A 13,055-nucleotide genomic window follows, 5' to 3' on the forward strand; every position below is an offset into this window, starting at 1 on the left:
CAGCTTTATAACTTTTATTTTCGTTTGGCTATTGTACACTGTGTCCTTTGTTGGCAGCTGGTAAATACGGAAAGTTGATGGTTTTAATCAATCATATTTTTCTCTGAAACTATTAATAGATTATTGTATATGTTTCCATTGAATATGCCAAACAAATATATTAACACTTCTTGATAGACATTAATAGAGTAACGAAACACAAATCTTCTGGGAACCATGTACATTTCAGATGCCTCTCGAATGGAAAGCTCCCCATTTAGAATTTCATTTAAAGCTCTCTCAATGCAGAGAGGGTTGTAATTTTTATAAGAATGGCCTCCATACTCCCGTTGTGATCACGCGGCATGACCAGAATTACCAATGAAATTAACACTTTTTTTTAATGTATTCATGACAGTTAAAACTTCTGTGTATGTATTGTCAGACACCTGCCTAATAAGCCAAGATTTAATACACGAAGGAAAACAGTCGTAGTCGCTGATAAATAACGGTTTGTTTCCCGGCAATACAGACCACACCTTTATTAATGAAAATTAACTCTCACAGCTGTCTTAACCGGAAGAAAGGTTGTAAACGTGAAACACACATATTGACAGGTCCCTCTGTAAGCTTCTTATTGTACTATTTTAAATCATCAGCCAAATGCTGGGGCTGTACCTTAATTAAGGCCACGGCCACTTCCTTCCCACTCCCAGGCCTTTCATATACATATTTAAAATATTAATGTTGCTACTAATTTCTAAATGTCGGTTGAATTTCCCCACGTCCGACCCCTAGGTTGAATGGTCTGCTTTGAGGCCTTCGGTTCAGAGGGTCCCGGGTTCGATTTCCGGCCTAGTCAGGGATTTTAATCGCGTGTGATTAATTCTTCTGGCTCAGGGACTGTGTGTTTGTGTTTGTTCCAACACACTCCTCTGCAGAGCCAGACAACACACAACACTACCAACCACAACAGAAAAACGCAATAGTGATTACATCCCTCCATATAGGGTTGGCGTCAGGAAGGACATCCGGTCGTAAAACAGGACCAAATCCACATGCGCTCCACAGTTCGCACCCGCGACCCCACAGATATGAGGAGGAGAAGAAGAAGAAGAAGAAGAAGAAGAAGAAGAAGAAGAAGAAGAAGAAGAAGAAGAAGAAGAAGAAGAAGAAGAAGAAGAAGAAGAAGAAGAAGAAGAAGAAGAAGAAGTTGGGTTTCCCCAGGTGAACGAAGTAACCACAATTGAAAGTACTCTCATGACAGAATCTATTTGGTCCCCCACTGCAGGTGGGGCACAGAATACAACCACAGCCTCCCCCACCCTCTGAACCTGCCTGTCGTAAGAAGCGACTAGAAGAGGTACCCCAGGGCTCTCAATTTGGGAGTACGAGTTACTAACCACAGGTCATCTAAGTCCAACATTGTGCCAGGCTGCACAATTACACTTTACCTATCTGACTTCCCTTGGCCAACACTCGCTCTCTTCCAATCTCAAGGATATTAGGTTGCGAGGCCTAGAGAGTCTTCATGTTTACATCATTCATGGCCCTCTCCTTCCTTTCACCAATACTCAGTGCTTAATTTCTTAACTTTTAACTGCCGAACACATATCCACACATTTTGCCTCCTTTTCAACCATACGTCCCCCACCACCACCACCACCTTAAAAGTCACAATTTTCGATATTTGAAAACTAATAAAACTCATGATTAGAAATCATTTTTTACATAATACTTTTCTAAAATTCAGATTTTTTAAACATAATTTCTTTTAATCGAAACAATAAAACCACAATATTTAATATAAACAACGGGTGGTATGTAATATTCATCAGTCAGATTTTGTCGTAACTCAGTACACGAGTAGGGTACTATTTAAAATCTCTGGTGTGGTCTATGTTCCAGTAACTTTTTATTGAACAATCCCCGTAAAAATAAAAAATAAAACAAAGTCATCTCCGTACAGGCCATGAAGGCCTTTGGAGGGGTGGAAGGTAAAGGCTTCCACTATCCGTAACATTGGCACTTGATGGGGAAAGTGATTAGCTCTACGCCCGGACGCCTTTGCTCCCAGGAATTAACCTGGTACTCATGTTTGGTGTAGGCTAGGTGAACCTCAGGGCCATGTGCACCTCCGGAAGTGGAAATCCGTTTCTTAAATTTTACGACTTCCTGCTGGGGATTCAAACCCACATCCTTCCGGGCGAACCGAGCACGCCTTTACCGCCTCGACCAAGCAACTCCTCCCCTTAAAAATACTGTGCCAAAAAAAATCCCAGGGAGGTGCCGGAATGCTGTTATTAACTAAGCCCTGCCAATACCTTCATGCTGTGAAGAATAAGATCTCTTTCTTTTACACTTCTAATTAGAGTTAAGGACGGGTAATTGCTTATTTGTACCGCTACCTCCCCCCTCCCCGCCCCTTTTGAAACAATAATCCGCGCCCAACACCACTGACTGAGTCTGAGTCTGTGCCAGGCTCCTCACTTTCCAATATCCTATCAGATCTCCCTTGGTCAACTTGCTCTCTTTCGACTCTGACGATGTTGAGGCTTTTTTCCACGTGGACAGTAATTTAGTGGTAACTTAAATTTAACTGACTTTGAACTGCAACTTTAAGGATAAGTGGTAAGTAAGTAAGTAAGTAAGTAAGTAAGTAAGTAAGTAAGTAAGTAAGTAAGTAAGTAAGTCAGTGGGTGGCAGACGAAGAATACACCCACAGTATCCTCCTGCCTGTCGTAAGAGGTGACTAAAAGAGACGACCAAGAGATGCTGGATTTTGAACCATGACCTTAGCTGTAATTAGTACCATCATTCGATGAACACCATAAGTTGACTTTTCTTGCAATTATTACCACTATGTGAGAAATACCATGGGTCTGTGGGTGGATCACTATGGGTTTACAGTACTCATGTATAGTATCCGCCACTATGACCCAGGTATGGATGGAACACCCCGAGGAGGCTATCCTCGTTGGGGTGTTTCGGCATCTGGTTGTGCACACCACGGGTCTGCGTTTTGAGGTAAGCCACGGGTCTGGGCATTGCCTGTGATCAGTACCCACTATGTGAGGAACACCACGGGTTAGTGTGAATCTCTGTGACTAGTATCACTATGTGAGGAACACGATGGAAAAGTACGGGTCCCTGTGATTAGTACCACTATGCGAGGAAAACCATGGGTTGGCATTGCCTATGAGTGACTCTATTATGTGAAAAACACCGTAGGTCTGCATTATGTGTGCGTAGTACATTACCTGTGAGTAGTACCACAATGTGTGGAATACCGTGTGTCTACGTTATTTATGACTAGTGCCCCTACATGAGAAATACCATGGTTCTACTTTACTAGCGATAAGTACCATTATGAGGGGCTGTTGACCTGGATTTTTGGACCCCTTTATACAACAAGTGTCATCGATTCAGGATTGTGCTTTGGAAGCAGCCCCTTGGTCAGTATATACCGTTGTTTTAAGTTTGCTTGTGGGAAGGTGTTGGTGGTGGTAGTGGTGGTGATGGTGGTGGTGGTGGTGGTGGTTTTAAGAGGAAGTGCAACTCAGCAACCATCCTCTATACAACACTAATCAGAGAGAAAAAACTGAAGGTCGGATCCACTGATTGTTTTAAGTTCATATTCACTGTTCATCGTCGTCATTTTGAATTCTAGTCAGTGGATTGATTTTGGAATTATTTTTAACTTTTAATATTGTACGTTGGAGTGGCAAGAGGGTGAAGATGGTGGTGGTTGTGACCTATGAAAGGATCTGTCCCAGCATTCACCTTAGTGCAGGAGAATGGAAAACCACGGAAAACCATTCTAAGGAGCCCCTCTCCGTCTCCAGAATGCAGAGGTGTAGAGCCGCGGCCACGCCTCCTCTGCTTGGTTGACCGGTCGGAGTGCAGAGCTGTTGGACCATGGACCAGCCGTGACCACGTGTGGACCAAGGCCCACTCTGCATCCTCTGACAGTTGACCCTTATCTATACTGTATCGCATAGTTAGCAAATAAGGATTACTAACTGCTAGAGGAGAAGTAAGTTTTCCGTTATCAAAAAACATACTCCCCTTGGAACTATAATGCCAATTAAGGCTCTTACAGCAACAAATCAAAACATCCAAGTCACAGCAGTAAGAACCTCTAGCAGGTTAGCAATCCTTCTTTGCTCACTAGGCGGAACTGTGTAGATGGTCTGCCACTGCTAGGCAGTGTCTTGGAAAGGCCCGCTAATCCAACTGGGGAACCCAATGGTATGCTCTGGGCAAAACACTGTACATACACACACACACACACACACACACACACACACACACACAGCCTATTAACCCAAAAGGTTCTTATAGCTGTGATTTTTTAAAAATAATCACCACCATAACCACAACTACCTTTGTTCTTTCTTCAAAGGATCAATATTCACCATTTTTTACTTCTGGTTACTATTAAGAAGGGATGTTCTATTAGATTAATTTATCTTGAACCAATAATTACCATTACCACCATTATAAGGCATTTGACCAACTACCCACAGGAAGGGGAACAGAAAAAATGCACCCGAGTGAGTGGTAGCGTGGTTTGGGTTATGAGGCAGCCAGTTTGCATTCAGGAGATACAAGGTTCTACCCCACTATTGGCACTCCTGAAGATGGTTTTCCATGGTTTCCATTTTTTACACCAGTCAAATGTTGGGGCTGTACTTTAATTAAGGCTAAGGCCATTTCCTCCCTACTCCTAGCCCTTTCTTATCCCAACATCACAGAGGGCTAGGAAATACAGATATATGGACTGATTTTTTTTTACGTCGCACCGACACAGATAGGTCTTACGGCGGCAATGGGACAGGAAAGGGCTAGGAGTGGGAAGGAAGCAGCCGTGGCCTTAATTAAGGTACAGCCCCAGCATTTGCCTGGTGTGAAAATGGGAAACCACGAAAAACCATTTTCAGGGCTGCTGACAGTGGGGTTCGAACCTACTGTCTCCCGAATACTGGATACTGGCCACACTTAAGCGACTGCAGTTATCGAGCTCGGTGGGAATGAAAATAAGTGTGGGAGAACAGTAAGGCAGTAGTGATGATGAGAGGTAATACAGAAGGAAGAGGGAATATTGAAGTAAATGGAAGACTTTCAGAGATTGTGAAAAGCTTCAAATATGTGGGGAGTATACTTGCAGACAATGGAAAAATAAACAAGGAAATTGGAAAGAGAATCCAGCAGGCTAATGGGTTTTACCAGTGTGTGAGAGGTACAGTATGGGACGAAGAAGTTCGAAAGAAATGCATGAAAGTTCTGCGCTCCATCTATTGCACACCAATTTTGACATATGCAGCAGGCACATAAATAAATAACAACAACAACACATGATGAAATTAGAATAATACCAGTATAATTGGTCCGTTATTGGACATTATAAAATTTCCAGCTAACTCATACCTGTTGCCAGCGAAACAAAACACCTACCAAGACGCATGGCTAGTTCATACCATGGAGGCCACTACCAACTGATGATCCCAAATTGGCACACTGGGGGGAAATGCTGGCAACAGGAATGAGTTAGCTGGAAAATTTATAGTGTCTAATAACAGACCAATTATATTGGTACTGTATTATAAATTTACTCATTCAGGATAAATAATTCAAGTTCCCTATGGGAATTCATTTCTGTAACATAGAAGCAGAATTCAAACAGCAGAGATGAAGTTCCTTAGAGGAATAATTGGAAAGACACAAGGAGATAAGATCAGAAATGCAGAAATCAAAGAGAGAGCTGGATTCCCTAAACTGCAAGACAAGATATAGACCAGTAAACTGAAACAGTAGTGGACACATGAGAATGGAAGATGTTAAGAGTTTCAAAGTGAGTATTTCCAGATAAAACAATAGGAAAAGACAACAGCGAAGGCCAAAAAAAGAGGTAGATAGATAGGGTGATGGAGAGAGAATAGAGAAAGGAATAAAAGTAGAAGAAATATTGGAGAAAGAAAGGGAGTGGTGGAGGGATAGATAGCTGTGGAGGTCCTTGATTTGTAACCTGACCCAGAAAACTGGAAATGGGAGGAGATGATGATGATGATGATGACGACGACAATGACGACTGCAGAGTAAAACGCGGTTCACTTGATACAAGATTTTCTCAAGCTCTTAGTTACAGGAAGAAAGTGCACAGTGAGAAGATGTCGCTACTGACCTAGTACAATATACATAGACTAACACTAGCTGCGATGGTTACAATGGTGTCGGGAATTTGATGATGCTAATTTCGGATAGACCCCAGCCCAAAAACATATCCACATTAAAATACTTTTCCACATTTAAAGCGTTTAATTGTTTTTATTATTACCCTAAAATTACCCAAAACTAAGCTTACTCTATAATTGCCCCATGTGAACAAAATTACCCTAGATTAGGATAATTACCATAAAAGTGATAACATTGATGCCAGCCTCATATCAGGAGATTTACCAACATATAAAGGAACTGCTGTGAGACATTTCCGACATCTTGGCATCTTAAAAATAATCCAAGTAGTAGTTAGTGCAACTTTTTTTTTTTTTTTTTTTTTAATCATTTTGGCCTTCTATGGACCATGCTTAGCTTATGCTTCTGCTTCTTGGCTTCCTGTCTCTTCTGCTCCCAAAACCTCTTCATATTTTTACTTCTAGCCTCCCTCTGTCTGTCTGTCAAAGTTTGCTGTTGCCTCTCTGGTTTCTAAAATTCCCTGTGTCTGTCACCTATTTTCCAGAATTTGTTTCTGTCCAATGTGCTTTTGGTGTTTAGATCTAGTTCAGTTAGTTCTTTGATGACTTCTTTCATCCAGGTTGTGGTGCTCTTGCATTTCCTAGTGTACTCCCATATCCTCTTAGCCAATCTGTCGTTACTCATCCGATGAATGTGTCCAGCAAACTTCAGTCGTCTCTTTCTCATTTCATCAGTCAGTTCATTATTCTGTTTGTACAGTTCTTCGTTCCTCCTTTTCTTCCAGATGTCATCCGTCTTCCTAGGACCTAATATCTTAGGTAAAATTTTCCTTTCTATCTTCCTCATCTCCTCACCTTCTGTTTTTCTGTTATGGGTTAGACATTCCACTGCATACAGTGCATCTGGCCTTATTATTGTATTATAGTGTCTTAATTTTGTCCTTATAGACAACGATTTTTTGTTGTATACATTTTATGTAAGTTTGTAAACTAATTCCATTTTCCTGATCCTACACTTATTCGCTTCATTACCTAGACCATTGAACTGTATCCATTCCACTCACCAAGTTACTTGAATTTGGATACTTTTATTATTATTATTATTATTATTATTATTATTATTATTATTATTATTATTATTATTATTATTATTATTATTTTCGTTTCAGCCATGTGTGGGCTGCGATTACACAACTTCCATTGCTTTCTCAAGTTCTTTCTCCTTCCTCTTTCGCCAGTATTCCTTCATCCGTTGGCTTGCTCGTGCTCGTTCTTCTGCCGAGAATACTCTATTCTTCCTCGTTTTCTCATCAGCTAGGTCCTTGACCTCCGCAACTCTCTGCCTGAAGATTTTTCTGTTTGTCATATCTTCTGCCGTGATCCCATATTTTTCTAAATCTCGGTGGACTTCTTTTACCCATGGGACTTGTGTCTTCCTGTTCTCCTGGAAGGTGAGGATCCTGTTGGCGAGTCTCTCCGATCCCATCCTTTTAATATGTCCGTAGAACGTCAATCTTCTCGTTTTCATTATGGTGGTGGTGTTTTCAAATTGTTGGTATAGTTCTCGGTTTGGTCTCATGCGAAACGTAAACTTGTCTGATGATGTAGGTGTCCTGACATAATCTAAATGCAGTTTCCATCTTTCTTGCACGTTCTTGGATTGCTGCTTTTTCATTCATGTTTGGAGTCAAAATCTCTCCCAGGTACTTGAATTTTGTAGCTCTTTTGATGTCACCGTACTTCGTCCTCATTGTCCAGGTTGTGTCAGTGGTATTTATGTTCATGTACTCCATCTTCTCAAAAGATATTTGCAATCCTGTTTTGTCTGCTGTTTCTTTGAGGACCTCAATCTGCTTAATTGCAATTTGCAAATTCTCTGCAAAAAATACTATACCATCTGCAAATGCGAGGCATTCAAATTTAAGCCCAGTTCTCTTGTAACCTAATCTAATTCCATTTGGAAAGTTGAATTTACTCATTTCTTTTCGCCATTCCCTGATAACTTTCTCCAAAACACAGTTGAACAAAATTGGAGAGAGGCCATCTCCTTATCTCAAACCTGTTTTTATTTCAAAGGGCTCTGACAGTTCTCCTAAAAAATTTACCTGCGATCGTGTGTTTTTTAGTGTTTGATGAATCAAGGTTGTTGTCTTATTATCTATTCCAAATTCCTTAAGCACTTCCATTAGTGTGTCCCGGTCTATGGAGTCGTACGCTTTTTTGAAATCCACGAATGTCATTATCACTTTCTTATCTGCTGCTAATGTCTTAGTTTTGATTAAGGTCTTAATGGTAAAAACCAGTTCCGCACATGACCGTCCCTTTCGAAATCCAGTTGATATTCTCCTAATTGTTTATTATTATTATTATTATTATTATTATTATTATTATTATTATTATTATTATTATTATTATTATTATTATTATTATTCATGGTAATAAATTAAATGACTCTCTTTACAACAAAGGCCTTTATTCTTTTATTTGCTAAAAATTTATGCCTGTTCCTGTGTGTCAAGAGTGTTCCAGGAGATGCTGTACGGTATCTCAACGGGTTTTGGTTCACCACAAGTGCCCGTAGCTGAGCTTCTAGCAAGAGCAGTTCCTACCCTCCACAGCCCTCAGAAACCCAAGAGTAGTAACTTCCTTCAAGTTCCCGACATTGAGAGTCCCAGGTATGTGAGGTCCACTCATAGACTTTTAACTGCATTTCATAGTCGCACTATGAGGAGAAATATGGCTTTGTTTCTGTTTCTCGACATGTCTTCGAGAAAAACAGCTGTCACTATTTCAATTAATGGTGATCACTTTTGTCTTTGTTTTATTTCTTGTTTGGGTTATTTTTTTTCTGAATATAAACAATATTCTTGGCATTATAGTTAGTAATATCTAAGCTTAGCAGATCTTGTGGAATATAATTCTGTTTAAAGGAATATTTCTGAATTTTCTGCACTGATAATTCAGGATAAATCAAATCAAATCAAAACCACTTTATTTGTAAGTGAGGTGTCTACCTCAGCGGCAAATGATGCACAAAAATACATTAACATCAAGCACTAAATTTTAAATTTTAAAAATAAGAAGAAATTTTCCTAAAATACATTACTATAAAATTTACACTGTCAATTTTTCTGTTAAACACACAGCTTCCTTAATAAATTTAAATTTATATTATTTGCAAAATTCTACTCATTCTGTACTTACAGAATTTTTGTGAATAAATTAATTCCATCCCCTTATCTACGGAGATTGAATAGCTAAAGTAGCAGACTGCCTGTATTAGTGAAGTAGAGCGGGGACTTTGAGGGCCCTAGGATGGCTACGGTAGCTGTGAAGACCCTTCAGGAACTCTGAAAAGTGGTTCTGGTTAAGATGCAGTAGGTCATTATGCATATTAGGTACCAAAAGAATAAACAGAAGAAATGCAGAGATTTCATTTTTTTTTCTCTGTTTCTGTTGCATAAAATACAATATAATACAACTGAGGCATAGACACTTTTTCGCCAAAGTAAACGGTCCTTGGTAAGTGTTTCCCAGGTTTATGCGTTTGTTTCTGCCACCTTTAAGGTTTGTTTCAGTAGGTCTTTGGAACGTCTCAGGGGGGCACCCCATGGTCTTAAACCAGAGCCAGTGCACCATACAGGATCTGGCGTGGTAGTATGATGTCATTCATATGGCGCACATGTCCTGCCCATCTAAGGCGATGGCCAACAATCAATGCTTCTACACTCTTAGCACATGCTTTCTCGAGAATTTCAACATTAGAGATGTAATTTTCCCCCTTGATGTTCAAGATGGAGCGTAGTTTCTGCTGGTGAAAGCACTCCAGCTTTTTGATGTCACAGCAATATAAGGTCCAAGTTTTGAGAAGTGTAGAGATGACTACAGCCTGGTACACCATTAGTTTTGTGTGACTGTGTGATAGTCGGCCGAAGGCCATGTGGGTAGCATGAAGCCTGTTTTCCTCATCCTGTTCTGAAGTACAGCTCTTTGACAAGATACTCCCAAGACTTGTTATACTATACAGAACTTGCTATACACCAAAGGTAAAACATTCTTAAATTCAAAACTTCATTATTAGAGAAGTCTTGCTCGTGAAAAGAAAAGATTTTGTTATGAAGACGTGGAGTAAAGTTCTCTGCGGAATGTAAAGAATTTCACCTTGTTTTCCGATGCGGCTAAAGCTCTTAATGCTTATTATCATGTCTTCAAATATGGGCCAAGAAAGCATCGATCTAAATATTGCCATTACTACGGTATTTATGAAATTGGTAGGTGTTACCTTAAATCTAATAATCTTTTAAACATATTCCACAAATACCATTCCATTTGATAATTTGTTAAGATCACTTAGAATTAGTTATTTATTTTTTAAATATTATGTAACACTTAGGTACGGTACAGTGTTAATGATGATTGAAGCCTTAATAAAGAGAAAATCACATAGCCATATTTGCTCTCAACCAAATTGTCATGAAGATAATTTATGGAAAACTCTCCATTCAGAGAGTTTGCTGGTGTATTAAAATGTTTCATTCTGACAGGATGAGATGTGATAACTTTGCCCCAGAGCTGAATATCTTGACGTTGCTAATACACTGTTCTGCTTTTAGGTCATTATGGGAAGTGATAAATCTTTCCTTCACTCTTGATAATACAGAAGAGTTTCTTATCTGTCAAGTCTTAAAATTAGATGAGAGGAGAAAGATTGCTATAACAGGTGGAAAAATAAACAGATAATAAAATTTACCTTTGATGCAGAGTTTTGGCAGGGAGTAAAATACTGATGTATCATAAAAATGGTTACAGTTCTGTAATACCTTATCACAATCTCCATCCTAGCTTACTGCTTTCACACTTTGCATGGCAGAAAGGTTTCTGGTTGTTTTATTTTCCTCTGAAAAAAGAGGTAGTCACAGACAGCCATATTTCTGTAAGAAATCACAATAGCTAAAATGGTCAAGATAAAAGAAGTGTTATCTAAAGGACTAAATTTAAACTCATAACTCATAGTACAAGTGAAAGTAGCTGAGAAAATATGAGGATAATTCCAAAAGTAAGGCTTACTATTTTTTTATAAATACAAATAACAGTTTATTTCTATATTATTTAGATCACTTTGGTCTCAGGTGTGAAGTTGAATGCCCAGGTTTTGTCACCCGTGACAATCATTTCCAAAAAGTTGTCTTTTTCATCTGCATAGTGGCAAAGACCAACAATCACACGAGTGGCGGCATCCTTCTTCGCCCACGCCGCGAAAATTCAAACAAACACAGATTACGAGGTGAAAGATGAGGTTCAATGCTTCCTCAATGGCATGGCGGTGACCTGATATGACATGGGCATACATAAACTGTCACAGCATCTACAAAAATGCATCGACTGAAATGGTAATTATGTAGAAAAATAGATAAATGTTCAGCCTTCAAAATGGTGTAAATACTATAGAAATAATGCTACTTTGTCTTTATAAACATATAGGACACTTTATTTTTGGGATTGGCCTCATAAATACTTTCATAATAATGTTTGATCTCTGTATATCTGTTTTAAAAGCTTCTCTTTTTTCTTTTTTTCTTTTCTTTTTTTGCTAGTTGCTTTACGTCGCACCGACAGATAGGTCTTACGGCAACGATGGGGCAGGAAAGGGCTAGGAGTGGGTAGGAAGTAGCTGTGGCCTTAATTAAGGTACAGCCCCAGCATTTGCCTGGTGTGAAAATGAGAAACCACGAAAAAACATTCTTAGGGCTGCCGGCAGTGGGGTTTGAACCTACTACCTCCCGAATACTGGATACTGGCCGCACTTAAGCGACTGCAGCTATCAAGCTTGGTTCTCATATTTTTACCTCCTAGTTTGATATTGTCTATGAAAATAAGACTTGGTAGACTGACTCAGTGAGGAAAGCAACTGGGAACTACTTCACTCCCCATCTTTTTAGCATGCCTCTTTAGTAACGTCCAAACTTTCCATGACAGGTAGAACTGTTGGGTATCTGACCAGCTTTCAGATGGAAGGCATATACTGTTTGATCAAAACTGTCCTCTTAAGTTTTCCTAGGACCCTTGTGTTCTCTTATGTATAATGATATGAGTAAAGAACTGGAATAATGGATAAGACTTTTTGCAGATGCTGTTATACTGCATAGAGTAGTAAGAAAGGTCTTAACGAAGTTGTGAGATGAACCGCAACCAATGGCATGATGATAAAAGGGATGAAAAATCAGCTAGTAAGGTTCATCAAGAGGAAAAGTCCTCTTAGTTTTAATTACTGTTTCGATAGAGGATCACTGTAAGTATCTACATGTTAATATAAAGAAAGATCTTCATTGGGATAATCACATAAATGGGATTGTAAATAAAGTTTACAGATCTTTCCATATAGTTATGAGGGTATTTAGGTTGATGTAAAGGAGAGGTCATATAAGTCTCTGTTAAGACTCCAACTGGAGTATGTTTCCAATGTATGGGACCCTCACCAGGATTACTTGATTTGAGGACTGGAAAAGATCCAAATAAAAGCAAGACTATTTGATCTGGGTGATTTGCGAGAAAAGAGTAGTGTTACAAAAATGTTGCAAATTTTGGGCGGAGAAGACTTGAGAGCAAGAAGATGAGCTGCTAAACTAAGCAGTGTATTCCGAGCTGTCAGTGGAGAGGGTGTGGAATGACTATAATAGACAAATAAGCTTGAGTAGAGCTTTTGAAAGTAGAAACTACACAATATGAAGATAATGTTAGAATTCAAGAAGACAAATTGCAGCAAATATTTATTTATATGAAGAAGAATTGGAATAATTTACCAAGGGAGATGTTCAATAAATTTCCAACTTAAATTTCCATCATCATTAATAATCTTGAACCAACCACCTGGATGACAGCATA

The 13,055-nt window shown here is 39.2% G+C and overlaps 1 protein-coding gene across 1 annotated transcript in view; it reads left to right on the plus strand.

The window, feature by feature from the left end:
- The window catches only part of rsh (radish), a 951,216-nt gene that overhangs the window by 873,907 nt on the left and 64,254 nt on the right, over positions 1-13,055 (plus strand). Inside the window, exon 12 of the mRNA XM_067155296.2 lies at positions 8,693-8,848. Coding sequence (XP_067011397.2) covers positions 8,693-8,848 — 156 coding nt within the window. The remainder of the gene's footprint in view (positions 1-8,692; positions 8,849-13,055) is intronic.

Source organism: Anabrus simplex, chromosome 11, assembly GCF_040414725.1.
Source record: "Anabrus simplex isolate iqAnaSimp1 chromosome 11, ASM4041472v1, whole genome shotgun sequence".
In the NCBI taxonomy this organism is placed as follows: Eukaryota; Metazoa; Arthropoda; class Insecta; order Orthoptera; family Tettigoniidae; genus Anabrus; species Anabrus simplex.